General features: G+C 39.0%; 1 protein-coding gene across 7 annotated transcripts in view; it reads left to right on the forward strand.

Annotated features, from left to right (window-relative positions):
* DUSP22 (dual specificity phosphatase 22) overlaps positions 1 to 18,218 on the forward strand; it is a 57,312-nt gene that overhangs the window by 32,769 nt on the left and 6,325 nt on the right. For all 7 annotated transcript variants that reach the window (XR_003048447.1, XM_006918858.3, XM_015594822.2 and 4 more), the window contains one exon: positions 9,351 to 9,400. Coding sequence is in view for 6 of the 7 variants with exons in the window: in XM_006918858.3 (XP_006918920.1) it covers positions 9,351 to 9,400 (50 nt within the window). In the remaining variant the exon portion in view is untranslated. The remainder of the gene's footprint in view (positions 1 to 9,350; positions 9,401 to 18,218) is intronic.

Genomic DNA, 18,218 nt, shown 5'->3' on the forward strand with positions numbered 1-18,218 from the left:
TCTTTACTTTCCACCTGCAGCCCACAGTGTTTTCTCACTGCTCTGAGCTCCGAGGCCCTTCTTGTGCAGCTCACACATTGGCCTTTACCACATCTAGCCTTTGCAAGTCATTCATCTTAGCCCTACCCACAAAGGACTGGCCAGCTCTTAGGGCAATTCCCTGCCCTGGGTCAGTGTTTCATTCATTCTCAACACTATTTCCAAGGTCTAATCCTACATGGAGGATGTGACATTAGGCCCAAGGGATTGTAATTGTTATTTAGAAAAATTTTAAGTGCTGTGGATTGTGTCCAAGCCTGAAGACAAGTGGCAGTCTATAAAGTCATTAACTCACCTTGCAGTAGATTCATCATTTTATCTTAAGTTAGGGAGTATGAGAACTCATTTGTTCAGTACTTTGTAAAAGAAACCACAAATGATGTTCCAAGCAATGCTCTTTGCTCCCTGAGTAGAGAGCTGTATTTAAGAAGTCAGTCATCTTCTTGCCAAGAAAGTGAAGATGGCTCAGGCAAGTGTATTTGTCCAGGTCTAAGAGACAAACAGAAGAGTGAGCATCGCTCTTTCCACTGGTTCTCTTGACTCATCTGCTGTCAGCATTCTGCAGCCTGGTCTGTTTGACACTATATTTGCTGATAACTGAGTACTGCCATTGAGGTCGAGGCCACTGACAACAGACTTGCCTTCTACCATTTATTGAGCACCTACCAACTGCATTTAGTGTTTAACATGTTACATCTAATTTCCTTGTTTAAAAAGTCCCATGTTAGAGGGAAACTCCTCTGTCCCTCTCTCTTGCAGAGAAAAAGGAAGAGAACTGAGCAACGCTGATGATTAAGAATGTTGCAATTCTAAGAAAACGGTGTGGTATATCAGATACTTAAACATAGAAGGAAAATGTGATACACAAAATGATCTCCAAGTCTTCAAAATGACTTTACAAAATGTTACTGTCTAGACCAGGGCTTGGCATTTTTTCTATCAAGGGCTAGATAGTAAATATTTTGGGCTTTGTGGGCCCTAAGGTTTCTGTGGCTGTACACTACTGTCCCCTAGAGTGTAAAAGGAACTCTAGAGTCTAGATGATATGTTGATAAGCAGGTATGGTTTTGTCCCATTAAATACAGGTCTCAGTTTGCTAACTCTGGTCTTCATGGCCAGGTGGCCAGGAGCATAACTGGGATGGAACTTAGTGATTGGGCCAGCATCTTCTAGGAGCCTACGTTGGATCTGAAGCTTGGTGCCATTTAGTCCACAGTTTAATGCAAGAGTTGAAAATTTTTGATTATTTTGCCTGTCTTCACCTTAGTTATAATTTTCCATTATTAGTGAGACCAGTCATAAAATTCTGCTCAGAACATTTAGAGCATGTAGAAAACTAAAGATGGAGGCCTCACTCTTTAAGACTGCTTGCACCTGGCCTGCCTGCACTGGACCATGACTCTGGAGCCAACAGTAGGTGCCTCTGTCTGGTGTGGGAACAGTGTTCTAAGTGCATATTGGATTGGTGGCCATATGATTAAAATTCTAAAGTAGATCTCTCTTCCCATGTAGTCTGTCCTTCTCTTAGCAACCATTCATTGATGATCTTGGAAGAGAGAGGTGCTAGGATACAGAAAGAAAGGTGACTAAGATAGGATCTAGGCCTTGATGGAATTTGGGGTCTAATGGGAGAGACTGACAATTCCAAGAAGTTATTGTCCTCTGTGCTGGCTTCCTAGTGCCTTCCTGCTGGCTTTGTGTTATGTGTTGTGGGGGCATTTAGAACAGAGAGCTGGAGTCATTCTGAGGGGAGGGAAATGAGGTCAGGGAAGGCTCTCTGTAGAGGCTGGCAGGTTACATCGGGAGAAGTTTTACTGAGGAAGTGCTCCTGGGAAGAATCCTGAAGGAGAAGGGTATTCCAGAAAGAAGAAACCTCAGGAACCCTGGGGAGGGGTGGGCAGGAAAGTATAGGACATTTGGAGAGACTCTCAGGCAGGCCAAGGCCTGATGGTGTGCTAGGGAAAGTAGCAGAGAGACAGCAGGTGAGGTCAGGAGGTAAGTTGTAGACAAGTATTAGACTTTAGAGAGGGTCTTCTTTACTTTGTAGGCAGGAAGGAGCACCTGATTTTTGTTTGCTTTTTTTGTTTGATTGTTTTGTTTTGTTTTGCAGTAACACACATGATTGGATAAAAATTTACCTTTGTATCTTTTACACCTGGTATCTGTAGAATGCCTCTGAAGTATCTCTACTGATGATTTTTACTGCTGATTTCTAAGCATCGGGTTTTCATGCATGATAATTTTTTGATATGGACATTTAGCATTAACATTAAGTAATACTATGCAATTACTTCGTGTGGAGACATTGCTGAAACTGGCCTTGTTTTCATGAGTCACACTGGGTATATCAGCAAGTCCTCAGAACTGAAATCACAGAGAAGGCTTTCGGTGGTAGGCTGGAGCTGGCTTAAACCTCCCTTGCTGTCTTCCCATAACCCACCCTTGTTGGCTCAAGGAAATCCGATGTGCTGACTATGCCCACTTTAGCCTTTCATTGAAATAGCTGGAGCAAAAATAAGCTTTTGGGTCCTCATCTGGTGATCTGGCAAGTCAAATGTATGTCATTTTTTGACTAACCTGAAAGAAGTCAACAGGTGTTAGAGGTTTCTCATTTGCATTTTTTCTCACAAAATCACACCAAGGGCTAAATCTTATCTCTCCACTCTGACCTTACCACCCCTCCCCACCCATCAAGCACCACAGAGTTCTTGGAAGTTGTTATTTGTAGTCGTGTCTCCTAAATTTAGCTGGTGCAAGAAGAACCAGAGGCAAATAGGCACCTTAGGAGAATCCATCTTTGATTTGGAGCCTGGACTTAAAAACCATGTGTCATGTAGCATTAATAACCAAAGGGCTATGTTATCCTCTGTGGTCATTTTCTACAGTTATTTCTTTGAGATTTTTGTTAGGATATACGAACAGCTAAAAAGAGAGGTAGCCAACAGTCTTACCCCCTGGACTTTATCTGTTTTTGTTTTTTATGCTAACTTCTAGTTCTTAGTTGACAGACATGTAAGTTTCTGCAGATATAATCTTACTAAGGATATACTTTTGTAGTCTACTTATTCCCATTAAAATGTTATCGGCTATGTGAAAATTCTTAAATTGAGGGGAAATAATAATCAAATGAATGTGCCAGGTACTGGATTTGGCTTCCACATACATAAACTAGATAGAACTTTTCTATGCTTTCTCTGGAGAGAGACACTATGCAAAGGGGCTTTGGTAAAGGAGACTAAGGTTTTCATACCTAGCCTACATCTGAAAGCAATTTCAAGTCAGTGCTTGCTGTCTCTTTGGTCTTTAAGAGTGGAGCCAAACTAATTTTTTCAGGATCAAATCACCTTTAAATTTATATAAAAGGGCGGAAGTAGTCAAATTCACAGAGACAGATAGTAGAAGGGGTGTTACCAGGGGCTGAGGGCAGGGAGAATGGGGAGTTAGTGCTTACAGGGTACAGAGTTTCCATTTGGGAAGATGAAAAATTGGGGAGAATGCATGGTAGAGATGCAAATGTGAATATACTTAATGCCACTGAACTATATATTTAAAAGGGCTAAAATGTTATGTATATTTTTATGTATATTATCTATATTTTACCACAAAAAAATGCAGAAGTAGTCTCAAGTGGGAGACTTTTGTTTTCTGTGATAGTGTACAGTAGTTCCCTCCCTCCTCATCCTAGGGGTATATGTTCCAAGACTCCCAATGGATGCTTGAAACCACAGATAGTACCTTGTGTATGTGTGTGTATATAAATAAATATATATACATTTATACATACACACACTATAGTTTTTCCTATACATACACATATACTTTACGGCTTCTCTTTGACATATTCTAATTGCCAGCATCACTACTCTTGTGCTTTGGGGCCATCAGTTAGTAAAATAAGAGTTACTGGAATACTAGCTCTGCGATAACTTGACAGTTGATCTGATAACCCAGAGGGCCACTAAGTGACTAATGGGTGGGGAGCGTCTACAGCTTAGATGTGCTGGTTGAAGGAAAAATTCACGTTCCAGGTGTGACGGATTAGAACGGTGCAAGATTTTATCATGTTACTCAGGATGGCACGCAATTTAAAGCTTATGAATTGTTTATTTCTGGAATTTTTCATTTACTATTTCCAGACTGTGGTTTACTACAGGTAACTAAAACCTTGGAAAGCAAAACTTCAGAGGAGGGACTACAGTATAAGCAATGGTCTTGCTCCCGGTCAGGTGTGGAACAGCCCAAATTTAAATTAAATTAAATTTTTTTTTTGGAGTCACATTTTTTGGGAATATTGTGAAATTAGCTCTGAATAGGGTCCCCAGTTTATTTCACTCAACTTGTTAATGGGTGTTAGATGATCATTGTTAATAAAAAGTTCACTGTTTAGGAACTGCAAAATCCAGTTCGGCATGCTATCCTGATACTTTGTAAATGTGATTTTCAAAAAAATATATATCATCTGTATAGAAGAGTCCCCTCCTATGTTGCTAAGTGGTACTGGGATAAGATGAAAAACCAAGATTTCTAAGCATGTCAATTTTATTAGCAACTAAAATAACTCTTCCACTGCAGAAATTTCCGGACTCTGGACCCTTAGCGAGCACCACCTTCTTCTACTTATATTTTCTCTTAGATTTCGAATAGGTTGTTGCAGAGAATATAATTGTACTCCATAACTGGTTTTTGTTAGCTTTTCTGGGAGAGATAAAACAGATTCTGAAGGGCCTTATCTTTCGAAAAGTAGAATGTCAACTAGGTTCTTAAGAAGACTCTTACTTAATGATGTTTCAGAAAGAAAAGAACAGTGAATTTTAGAAATTGTACTTGAAACAAGCGAGAGTTTGATCTCTTTACTAGTCCTGAAATCAGAATCTTCACCCTACTTTTAAGTCCTTGCCTACATACCGTTTTGGGTGTATCTTTAGTTTCAGGCCCAAAGAAAGGCAAAAACTTACTTTTGGTGGTTACTATGCTTTTTGAAACAGAAAACTGAACAATATTAGAACTTTTGAGAATGTGCACTTAGAAAACTTTAACCATTTGTTCAAGAAGAGCCCCTGGGATACTTTCTAAACTCTTTTCTCAGCCAAGTGATGTCTATTGTTTCTTTCAAAACTCAATACCAAAACTTCATCCAAAAAACTTTCTTTGGCAGATTTCACATAACTCTTCTGTATTTTCCTAATTTCTTTTTACATTATGTCATACTAATTGATGTGTTGCTTGGTATTATGAATATTTAGTGTGTGTGGTCAGTGTATATAAGAGGCTTTTTCTTAATTCTCTACCTTTTCCCTCCCTGTGGTCCTCATCTTATCAGTATTGGTACAATTTGCTGAACATGTTAAGCCATTCAAAATGCCATATTGTCAGAAGAAATCGACTGCTCTTTGTCCCTCATAGAAATCACAACAGTCTTAAAGCACAGTCTGAGTCTCTTTCCTTTAACTGAGTTATTTTTATATTTCAGTGCTGTCTTGGTTCAGCTATCTAAATTGAAGCCTGTAACTTGACATTTATTAACTCCTTAAAAGTTTAATGTTAATTGGCTTTCTGGTAATCACTTTTTTGAAACATCATAGAAATTACTGAATTTTTATTTATTTAGTAATAATTTTATTTTAAAAAGAAGGTAACCAATTTTAGTTTGATGGGTTTTTAAAAAATATTTGAGGTAGTATGAAGTAGTAGATAATGCATAGCAAATGCTCCTGCTATTTTTATAACTTAGGAAACACTCCTGCTATTTTTATAACTTAGGAATTTTTTCAGATTTTTTTTCTTTACTTTAGGTTTGCTATACTTTATATAACTTAGCTAAAAACATTCTGTCCCTCATCTCTGTCTCTACAAACTTCAGCACTAGAGAATGGTCTGTTGTTTAGGTCCAATTAAATGAAAAATTTATTCCACATCACATCAAAACATTTGCAGGACCCAGTCCGTTAATCCTAGGATAAGTTAAGTTCATCCAGATTTCTGGTAGCGTTGAGATCCTTCATGCTGCCAGCACTCTTGCTGCTTTCTGAATTAGTAATTAACTGCCATGTGTTATACACATGTGCAGGCATCTGAAGCCTTTTTTCAAGTACTTTATGTTCTACAATCTGTGGCCTCCAAGAGAGATACTTCTTGTGCTTTGTTAATGACTAAGCCAAGATAAATACATGTTCTTAGGCGGTGAGCAGCTGAAGATTTTTGACAGTTTTGACTCCTTTCTATACTGCATTTGCATAATTTGTTCCCTTCTTATTGTAGATCACAGTGAGATGCTTCTTAGCACATCCCATTGGAGTAGACAGGCGGGAGACTGATGTCTGGAGCATGTTTGTGCAACGTGCCCTCACATGGAATGGCTGAAAGTCCAGCTTTCTTGTTTCCGTGATCATCAGGATAAGACATGGGCATTTTACAATATTTTTCTTCCATTACACTATTCTTATAGTGTGTTCCCATGTTAATTGTTTTTCACCTTATTCTCATCATTCAACAAACATTTAGTGAATGCCTACCTTTATGTGACAGGCACCATTCCAAAGAAAGTTAGTGTTGTATCTTTGAGAGGACATAATCTTATGTTTTATACTTTCTCTGTCCAGCCTTAACTGTAGAGGATCCCCGAACTTGTGACCAGGAACTACTTTGTTCTTCCTTAAAAGCTTTATAGATGGGAAGCTATAGCTGCCACACACCCATCCCACTAGTGAGGGTGAGGGGACCAGCATGGACCAAAGTTGCCTCTTCCTCCTCTGTCTCAGGAAGGGAGGGATACCCTTTACCATCTTTCTGCCCTATAGGGCTGGCCTCCTTTCCTTTTGAGCATTAGGCACCGTGAAGGTGAATGTGACCCCATTTGGGGGACTCTTAAAGGAAGCACAGTGCTTTCTAACTGCACCGCTGTTGACGTTTATCATGAATTCTTTTAATCAGCTAAGAGCTTTTTAGCCTCCCCTTCTGACCATTCTCTTCCTTTTCTCCGTTTTTTTGTTTTGTTTTGTTTTTTCTTTCTTCCCAATATATGGGCTGGACTGACTTTAGATTCTGCTACTTTAAAATTAAGTGACTGTCACTCAGTGTGTGTGACAGGCAGGCATTTTCATCCTATCTTAGAGGGGATCCACCTCAGCATCCTTGATTAATTTATGTTGCTCAAACTGATGATCACAATGGAGGGGAAGGTAGAAACCTAAATATCCCTCTGGAAGTATTAATCTGAAAGAGGTGAGGAAGTGTGTGGGAGGAAAAAATTTCACAAGCTTCTGGGCCCTGACCCACAGCCAAGTCTCATTTAAGTGTAAAAGAAAAAAGTCAATGAGTCATTTCAATGGTGGATGTATGAAATGATCAGTGTGTGTCTCTCTATACCAACAAGCTTGTTTGGCCTCGATGGAGGAAAGGAGTGAAATGCCTTTATTTTTTTACAGTATCATTTTCTTTTCCATTTTATTTCCCTTTAAACCACTGCTCTAATACCTCTGTGAGTTTGGAGGTTCTTTAGAACTTCAGACAACTGCCTTGATGTTTCTGACAGAGCACAGTGCCCAGAGTCCAGGAAAAATGAGTACAGACAGAAGGAGGCAGTTAGGGATGATGAAGCGAGACTTGAAAGAGGAAGAATCTGCTGCTTCACTTTTTTCTAGCAGCTGAGCCTTAAATTTTACCTTTGGCATATTAAAGCCTGTTTGGTTTTATGTGAAGTGTTCTGTATGGATAAGCAACGGTAAAATTCATCATCTTCAAGACTCAAAGGAGCCTTCGTTAGAAGATGTAATGATTGACTCAAGCTGGAAAAATATATATATATGTAAATAAGAACTAAGGAAAAAAATGTTTTCCAACCTCTCAAAATAGTGGGAGACATTAGGGGGAATTGTATCACTCATGTCTTAGTTACAGACAACAGGTTTTACTCTGAGCCACTTTCAGCAGCAATGAGTTTGTTGAGAGCTTTTTGGTCTCCTCAGAGGAACTGGAGAAACAGGATTTCATCTGAGGTTCCAGGAACAACACCCAGACCACATCACAGAACTGGCTCAGTAAGATCTGCTACCACACTGCCGCCACCTGCACCTGCAAAGCAGGTGTTCTTAGCCCATCTGACTCTTTCTATGTCCTGTTTCCAAATCTAGCTCATGTAAGTGTGTCAGATGATGAAACCAGGTCCTGAGTTTGTACCCTAATAGCAAAGGAGATTGAGAAATGTGGTTTGTGTGGATTGTGTATTGGGAAAGTAGGATTCACTTGTGGGGAAGTATCAAAATGTGGATCTGTGCCAGGGTTTGGGGCAGCTACAAATTTAGATGTTCCTTACAAGACTACATTAGCACATACAACACAGAAATTCCTAATGATAGGAGTTAACAGTAAAATTTTAATGATCAACTACAAAAAAATTCAAAAAATTCTGGATGTTATTTTATGACTCTCTTCAGTTTTTTTTTTTTTTCTGTTTTCTGATATGTACACATACACACACTCACATACTTATTCATGACATGGTGGCAAGACTCTATGAGAGTAGGCTATCAAGAGAAGAAGGGATCAAAAATGGTTCCTCTTAGTTTTCATGAAGCCATATTCTTTTGCAGAGGTTTCTAGATTTTGTACTTTCACTTGACATTGAAGACCTTTTAAACTATACTTTAAGCCCTTTTGAAGAAACAAGCAGATCTTTAATAAAACTCATTTAGCATTTTTGTGCAGCATAAATTTACATTAACATTTTTATAGATTTTTTTAGAGAACTATATGAAGTTTGTTTTTTAGAACTGTCCATTATTTTAAAAAAACTTAGTTTAGTACACAAAACTTTACTCCTCTGAAAATTGTTTTCGATGTATAAAAGCTCCTATCAAGTGCACCAGTGAAACTGTAATTCTCCTCATACTAAAATTTAATATAGAAAACTGTAACGTTATAGTTTTTAGTCATCATGTTAAGGTTTTTAATAACACTGGATTCTAAGTGAAATAGATTTTTAAAAAATGTGGAATATATGAACAGGCATCTGAGATGATAGTTCTGAAAATTGTTGACACTTACCAGAAAGTACTCAATTATTTTACTCTTTTGATGTACCCTGTTTACAAGCTGTTTCCAACCTAGAACATGAATATTTGTACACATGACCACAGAAAATAACCAGGAACCTTAATTAAAGAGTTTTTCTTCGTTCCTTGGCAACAAAAGATGAGTAAAAAAACTTCTCCTTTTTATTTTTTATTTTTTTGATCTGAATAAATAGTTCCTTTAAATATTTTTCTGTACTGGATATCATCTTTTATTTTATTTTATTTTTTATCATTCTACAGGGGGTTAAGTACCTGTGCATTCCAGCAGCGGATTCACCATCTCAAAACCTGTAAGTTTTTTTTTTTTTTTTCTGTATTATTTGAAGATACTAAAAATGAATTAAAGACAGTAAAGTCAAATAAGTAAAGGACAGTGAAGTTATTGGAGGCAATGGGACCCTTGATGCTGTGCATAGCTGCTGCCTTCCAGGAGAGACCCTGAGGCCCACAAAAGTTTATGCTGCTGAGTTGGGCAGAACTGTAGCTGGAGGTGTGCTTCTTGTTTGCCGATCCTTCTACTCTGCTCTAACTGATGAGATGTCTAAAGGAGAATCTAATTTTTAAAAAGGATACCTCAAACCAAACCTTTAGCATGTTCATCCTTTCTCTAGAAGCAAACCCTTAAAGAAGCTGTTAGATTTTGTGTAATGCAGCACTGTCCAACAGAAATAGAATATGAGCCACAAATGCAAGCCATACATGTAATTTTAAATTTTCTAGGAGCCACATTTAAAAAAAAAGTAAAAATAAAAAAGAAATAGGTGACACTAGTTTTAGTAATATGTTTTATTTAACCCAGTATATCCAAAGTACTATCATTTCAACCACATGCTCAATATTTTTTAATGAGATAGTTTACATCCTTTTTTTATATTAAGGCTCTTTTTTTACATTTACAACACATCTCAAGTTTAGATCAGCTTCATTTCAAGTACTCAATAGCCACATATGGCTAGTCACCACCATGTGGGACAGCATACTTCTAAAGCCTGTCTGAGTTGAGTGAATAGAACTTTCTGGTTTAGGAAAGTCCAATCCTCTATTCCTCACAGCTGAAATTTGTAATTGCTATCTTTTCCAGATCACAGCAGCATATAGAGACCCATAGGATTAGGCTTTGGCAGAATGAAGGTCAGGCCTCTGGAGACCTACAGCAGTTACAGCTTTAACACTCACACTCTTCAGTTTTCAGAAATGACCCAGAAAGATCATGACGTGGAGCAGATAACAGTTTTACTAAAGCGTGGATTTGAACCATGCAGACTGAGAGGCTGGGGCAGAAGTAAAATATTTAGCCATTCGGTGTATCTCGCAGACCCCAACCTCAGCTTTTCAGTCTAGCCTTGTGCTGTCAGACACAGTGACCCTCCTAGAATTACATGTCACTGCATTTCATCAGAGAAACTATAAGCTTTGGTGCCGTTTGTGAATTTGGGAGTCCATAGGCTTGTCAGGATTTATCCTTCATGGTTCTTGAGTTCTATTGCCTACAAATCCTATATAAGTACAGACCGCATAATCTTATGTTTAGTGTTCCTCTCTTGAAAGCTGTCAAATTGGAACATTAGCCAACCTTGATTTTTCATTGCTGCAGTGAAATCACAGTTTATGCAATAATTTGGGGGGAATCTCCTTGTTTGAAAAAAATGAGGCTAGACCTAGGATAGATTGGTGTGAAGAAGGATGAGGGGATTGAGCAGGAGGACAAGGTGGTATAGCGTTAGACCAGGAAAGGGCAGGGACAAGTTAGAAGTGGGGGCAATTATGTTCTACCCAGGGCTTGTGTTTCCATGCTAACTCTCTATATTTCACAGGAAAAGTCAGACTTTAATATTGAGGGTGGTAGAAGAAGGATTTTTCTGAGATCAATAGGAAAACAGTAGTAGCTTAGGTCTGGAAGGAGGGGAAGAGCATTAGAGAACTTCCTTGGTTACTAGTCGTGTCAAGAAACAGAAGTGGTTGGAAGGGCATGGTGTGTACGGAAGGAAGTGAGCCACTGCCTTTCTCTGAAGACCACAGCAATCTTCTGCTTGTGTTTTGATGGCTATTTTTAGACTGGTTGCTTTGCCGTTATCTCAAACTGAGATTCTAACACTGAATATATCAATACCTGATTGGAAATTTGACTCTTTGGAATAATCAAACTGTAATACATTTTGGATATTTGTTGTCAAGGTAGATGACCACCTGTACCTGAGCTGCCCCCAGGGCTTCTCAGCTTTGTTAGGAGCCAAGCACTGCACTTACCAGGACAATAACCCTGACTTACCAAGTGAAGACTGGGCATTGATTGAGTGGTCCTGCGTTATATGGACAAGTAAGCAGTAGACCTAGAATTAGATATCTCAAATATAAAACCAGTTTCATCTACTTTAGGCAAGTCATTTTAACCCATCTAAACTTCAAGTCTTTCATCTGAAAAAGGCCTGCCTTCACAATTTTGGAGATGAGATCATGTGTGTGAAAATATTCTCTATGAACTCTAAGTACTTTCAAAAATAAGAGTATAATTTTACTCTACTCAAAATAAAAGTATATTACTATATCTTGAGAGTTATAGAAAAGGTAGTTGAAAATAAGTTTTGATGCTCAGGAAGCCTGCTTCATTTACTTGGAAGATGTGCTTACGTGGAAAAACCAGAGTGACAGAGAATGCAACAGCCGCTTCTCTGAGTTCCAGTCTCGTGGATCAGTTCAAATCTTCTGGCAAAATTAGCCCAAACACAGTTACCTTGGGGCCAGAGGACTAACTCATAAGATTTGAATTAGTTCTCATCTGTCCAAAATATGTACAATGATTTTGTTAAAATGTATGGTTTGCCTTTTTAACCCTTTCCTTGTACCTGGATGAAAGCGTAAGTGTGGGAAACCAGTTTCCAATAGTTAATTATTACAGCATTTATGTTTGGGTCTAATGATAGGACTATGTGGAGAATGCACCATCGATGCTCTTTCGAGTCAAGTCCTACAATAGTATGATCTCTGTTTCAGTTGAAAAAGAAAGTCAAGATCATAACTCATTGAAAGACAGAAAAACTGACATTCTACTGTTTTAGTTATGAGTATAGGTCCTTCTTTGGGGAACTTAGTTTTAATCCCTTAGTAATAGCAAAGCTTATGTGTAAGTAGGGCTTTGAGCATGTAAATGTCCATGATTCTATAAATATTTCTTGCTGTACTAAGTTATATGGAAATTATGAAGTTAAGTTTGAATTTTGAGTGTACTTTGTATGTTAAGAGATAACTCGTGAAATAGCTTGAGTTTCTCTTTACCTTTTACAAATATTTCACTGAAAAACATAGCATGCCTTCGAACAGCAAATATGCTTTCATGATATAATCAGACTATTAACTTAATGTTGGCATGCAGAACACTGACTCTTTATGTGACCTACCACACTTTGGGTAGCCTGCAAATATTAGGAGCCTATGAAGACTGAAATGAACCTTCACTTCTGTATCATCAACCAAAGTGGGTGGCCAGGAGATAAATACTCTTAATGCTCTGCTTAACAAAGTGAGAGGAATCATGCCTATCACTTGGAATATATACTCTGGGTAACCAAATTAGAACTAGTAGTTCTTTAGTCTAGGCACTTGTAATTCCTGATGCCTAAGAATTCCTACATTTAATGACAAAATAAATTTCAGAAAACTGTATTGCTTGTGTTTTAAACTTACAGATTTTTAAAATTATTTCCAGCTTTGGATTTTGAGATTTTATATCCTAAATCTTTACCCACAAATTTCTATACCAACAGGAATTCTTCTTGCTAATTATGCTTAGTTAGAGGTTTATGACCTTTTGAGACTGCTTTCACTTGGCATTCAGTTGCTGCAAACTCCCCAGAAAGGTCGGTTTTCTTTCTTGGCCTTATGCTTACAAATACCCCCATCTTATCTTCCAGGAACTTAATATGCATAAACCTGGTTTGAGGTAATTTTAACGCATTAAAATTTTAGCTCAGTTCCCCCTACCACCTTGCCTTGCAAAGTCAGGAAATGTGAAAGTTCAAGTTCTCATAGTTGTAATAACCCCCCAGACCCAGGCTGCTGCATTTTGCATGATTTGTCACAATTAGAGGCATCCTAGAATTTGTATCAAGTGCACACACTACATGTTCTCCCAAGTGGCTAGTGTAGGGTGGTTTGGTGAATTAAGGCTTTGGAAATATTTACATTTGCTTTCTTTCTATGCTTTCTTAGGCAAGTTATTTAACTTACTTCTCTCACTGTAAAATACCTATCACAATTTTTATAGTACCAAGTGAGATAAGTAAAAGTGTTTTTTATGAATACTAAGCATTTCCAAAAATAAGATTATATTTTCTGTCTATTCAGGTAAGGAGTATTAATGTATTTTGAGAGTGGATAGTTAGATGTATAGTAGCTTCTTTTATTTCTTCTTATTTTAACATTTATTAAATTGGTGTTTTGTATTTAGACATCATTAAGAATGTAGTTATCTTTTTTAATCTTCTATCAAGTCCAGGGGAATTTGGTCTGTGCTGTGAAGTCAATAGTATTACATTGTTACAGTAGAGCCTTTTTGACATTCTGTGGTTAGAGAATTGAGCAGATCTCTAAATTTCTTGAGATTTTTCAGTGAGGAGAAGAGTCATTAGCAATACAGAGAATTTATATTTAAAATGTCATTAAAACTTCCTTGCCTTATTCCACCTCCCTATCTTTTTGTGTATATTTCTTTAGTTTAGCTGATGTCTCCTTTGCTCTTATTTCTATTTTTCTCTATTTTCATTATTTAAAAAGCAATTTTGCAAGATCAGAGCTAGGTAGTCCTTAGTGGCCCTTCTAGAGGTGCACATACATGTGCATACACACATGAGAACACCCATATGTGCTCACACAGGACTCCTAAGGACTTTGCAGTCCATGGAAAATGTGTTTTTTTTCATAAAACTTCCCTTATTTAACTTAAAAAACTCACTATTTTTAGTTTTAGCGTATGTCTTCCTAAGTTTTTTTAGTGTTGAACTATTCTCTCTGAAATGATGTTGTAGATGGTAGAGAGGGTTTTTTTGGGTTTTTTTTGTTTGTTTGTTTGTTAGTTTTAGTTTGTTTTTTAAATAACCTTATCTGCCAAAATGAAAAGTAAGGTACAAACAACCTGATTGAAAAATGAGCAGAGGATCTGAATAGACATCTTTCCAAAGAAGACATACAGATGGCCATCAGGTACATGAAAAGATGTTCATCATCACTAATTATTAGGAAATGCAAATCAAAACCACAGTGAGATATCACCTCACACCTGTTAGAATGGCTGTTATCAAAAAGAAAATAAATAGCAAATGCTGAGGAGGATGTAGAGGAAAGGGAACGCTTGCACACTGTTGGTGAGATTATAAATTGAAGCAGCCACTATGGAAATAGTATAGCAATTCTTCAGAAAATTAAGAATAAAACAACTATGTGATCCAGCTATTTCAACTTCTGGGTATTTATCAAAAGATACGAAGACACTAATTCAAAAGGTAAATGCACCTCAATGTTTATTGCAGCATTATTTGCAATAGCCAAGATATAGAAACAACATTAAGTGTCTATCAATGGATGAATGGATAAGGAAGATGTGGTACATGTATACAATAAAATATTACTCGGCCATAAAAAAAAAAAATGAATCTTGCCACTTGTGACACGTAGATGGACTTTGAATGCATAATGCTAAGTGACATGTTAGAAAGAGAAAAACAAATGCCAGATGATTTCACTCATGTGGAATCTAAAAAGCCAATAAACACAATGAACGAACGAACGAACAAAACCAAAACAAACTCATACATACAGAGAATAGATCAGTGGTTACCAGAGGTTTAGAATGTTGGGGATGGGTGAAAGAGGGGGAGGAAGGGCTTAATTATATGGTGATGGATAGAAACTAGATTTTGGGGGTGATCACTGTGTAATGTATGCAGATGTCAAATTATAATGTATACCTGAAACTTATGTAATGAAAATAATTTAAAAAGAAAAGTATGGCACACACATTCCCAATTTTTAAAAAATGTTGACAGTGCAGGAAATAGAAAAGTTGGAGAATCACTAGTATAAATGTGAGTTTTATGTGTTTAATGCTGTGACCTAATAAAACAGCCCTACCAGTGTCTGTAAAGGTGAAGAACATTCCTTCTTACTTGCTTCTGGGTGGGGTGAGGGCTTCACAGTCAGTGTTCTGGCTGGAGGGCACCAGACAGGACTGGGGGGCCTGGACTGATTTTGCCCCAAGAGAAAGCAGCTCTCTGATCTGAGCCTACTTTCCAGAGCCTGGGGCCAGATAGAACACTTCAACCATTTGTTTTTTTCAATCATTCTTTTCTGAGAGAAAACAAAATCTAAGGATGCTTGCCTTTTCTGAATTTTTCTCCTTTGCTTTCATGCATACATGTATAAACACACACGTATTTATACTCTGTTGAGGGGAGAGAAAAGTATCCTGATTCTTGTGACATGCTGTCAGTATGGCTGGCTGGGGGTAAACCCAGCTGCCCTTCAGGGCACTTGGCCAGATCCCTGGGCTCATGCAGTCAGAGTCCTTATCAACAGGACAGGACTGCCTCATTTCCCCCAGTGGGGATCATAGCCACCAAGCCCTGTGGTCTTCAAGTAAGAAGAAATTGTTCAGCCTCAAAAAATGAGCACTGCGTGGTATGGCTTTGCTCGATCCACACACCATCTTTTCTGTGGGCTCTCCGAAGGTCAAAACCTGTCTAGTCCTGGTTCTGGGCCTCTAGATGGAGAGAGGGAGGGTTGGGGATGCGCTGGTCTGTGAGGAAGCCTAGCACAAACTAAGAAGGAAGAAGAGGAAGAGGGTCCGTCGCAGAGCTGTTGAGCTGTTGGCTGAGCCCCTAAGGAGGACATCTCATCTGAAGTGCCCTTCTGCCTGACCCAGGGTGTTCCCTTAAGGTTCTCAGCAGCAGCAGGCATTATCAGGTGAGTTTGTAACACACGTGTAGGTTGCACTTTCTTTCTGGATTAGTCCAGTTGGCTTTCCCAGGACAGAACTTATTCCACATGTCTTTGTATGGAAGTAAAGGTACAAAATGAGAAGCAAAATGAAGAGCAGGAATAGGGAAGCTATGTTCATTGAAACAGCTTGTGGTGGGATGGTGCTTCAGATTGTGCTTCTGCTTCACATTGGAGGATTGAGCAATATCAGGACCAGAGTCGCGGGTATTTCCCACTGTGGAGGAGGGAGTTTAATGACCAGAGCTTAGGCTTATGTCATTAGCTTCCCTGGAAATAATCCCCCACTCCTTGGAGTACACCAAAGCAGTAGCAAACACCCTGTCTCCTGGCTTTTCTTGGAAAAGGCATTTCTAGGAATGTCTGCCTGACTTGGCCTCATGCCTAATGTGTTTATGAGTCAGTTTCATGACAGGGCTCTGAGCCGTCCCTCATTGGTATGATAATGCTCCTGAGCCAGGGCTGTGAGCAGGCCCTCTTAGAGATGCTTGCCCTGGGGCTTTGTAGCCCTTGCCACAACAAAGTGGTGGACAGGAACTGTCCATGAATTTGCCCTGGACTTAGTGCTTGATGCAGAGAGAGCTGAGAGAGTAAAGAGTTTGCAGTGGGTGGAGTAGGGGTACCTCCTCACTATTTCCTCAACTCCTTCACACACTTTCTCTGGGCTTTGGAAAGTTTGGATGTTGCCCAGCTGACCACACCCATATCCTCTTATTCTGAGATGTGGCAAAGCGGACTCTTGAACCCAGGTACATCCCACAGGTTTTAAGACCTGCGTTTCATTGTGCATGTGGTTTGGGATGTGCAGATGTAAGAGTCAGATATAAGAAGTTGTTCCCGTTTGGACATTTCAAAAGGGATTCATTTGTCCCCTTTTTAAGATCTTGGTGACTTCCAGAACATTGACCATGTCCCTCAAAATACCAAGGTCTGCCTGCCTGGTGGAGCACTGGTAACTTTTATGTCACTGGGTGACCTTTGCAGTGTTCTGAGGCAATCTGTGATTTATTCAGTTATTTAGGTAATTGTCATTTTTTTCTAGATTTGCTTTTTATTTTCTGGTAGTTGTGTTCTTCCCTGCCTGTCTTATTTCAAATGCAGCTCTCCTTGACCAGAAAGAGACCCACAAAGGACAGGCATGGAGAGGCCTCTCCAAAACCCTTGGATGCCGCAGTGTGGCTGGCCTAGTGGACAAAGACGTGCATCCCTCAGCTGCTAGCCTACTGTCAGGGGTGTGTTCTGGGTTCTGGGCTGCCTATCCTGGTCCTGGGATCTACAGTCAAACCCACCCCACCTGTCTACCGTATGCACTGGCCTACAGAGAAGAATAAGTCACACTGCATAAACCATGAAGCAGTTTGAAGATGAGCAGCTGGTAACCACTCCTAAGCCAGAAGAATTGGCTCCGTGTTTTAAAAATTGTTGAATTAGTTGCTGATATCAGGTAGATTATATTTGGCTATAAGTAACAGAATATCTGATTGACAGTATTTTAAGTTATATATTTATTTACCTAACGCCCTGACCAAGAAGCCTGAAGCTGGATGCTCTTAGGCTGCACATTAGCTCCCTGATGTCCCTGTTTCCACCCCACTGCCCTTTTACTTCAGGAACCTGTCACCTGTGGTTACAAGACATCTGATGCAGCTCTAAGCATGGTGCTCACTTCCAGTTCCCTGGCAGGAAGCCTGGAACAGAGATAGATAGCATTCCTTTAATCAGGAAGGAAAAACTTCTCCAGAAGTCCCCATAGCACAGCTTTCCCTTTAACTTCTCTGTGGCCAGAACTGGATGGAAGATGGGATATTCTTAGGGACTAGGCACCTTGCTGCCCCAAATAAAAACATACTCTGCCACCATTTGATATTTTAAAATCAGAAGAGTTCACTGCAAACTCCAGATTGCTGGTTTTGCTTGAGAGAGAGGAATCGCTGAACACTGAACCTTTACTCCTACCTGTAGCACCTTTACCTGGCCTGGTTTCTGCTGGTCATATCTTCCCAAATGCTCACATCCCTCCACATGACTCTGCTACCTGACTTCCGTGGGCTTTTGCTCCATACCCTTGTTCTGGGGACTCTTTCATTACTAACACTTCAGATTTCAGGATTGCAGCAGGAA

The sequence above is a fragment of the Pteropus alecto genome, unplaced genomic scaffold (genome assembly GCF_000325575.1).
Source record: "Pteropus alecto unplaced genomic scaffold, ASM32557v1 scaffold58, whole genome shotgun sequence".
Classification (NCBI taxonomy): domain Eukaryota; kingdom Metazoa; phylum Chordata; class Mammalia; order Chiroptera; family Pteropodidae; genus Pteropus; species Pteropus alecto.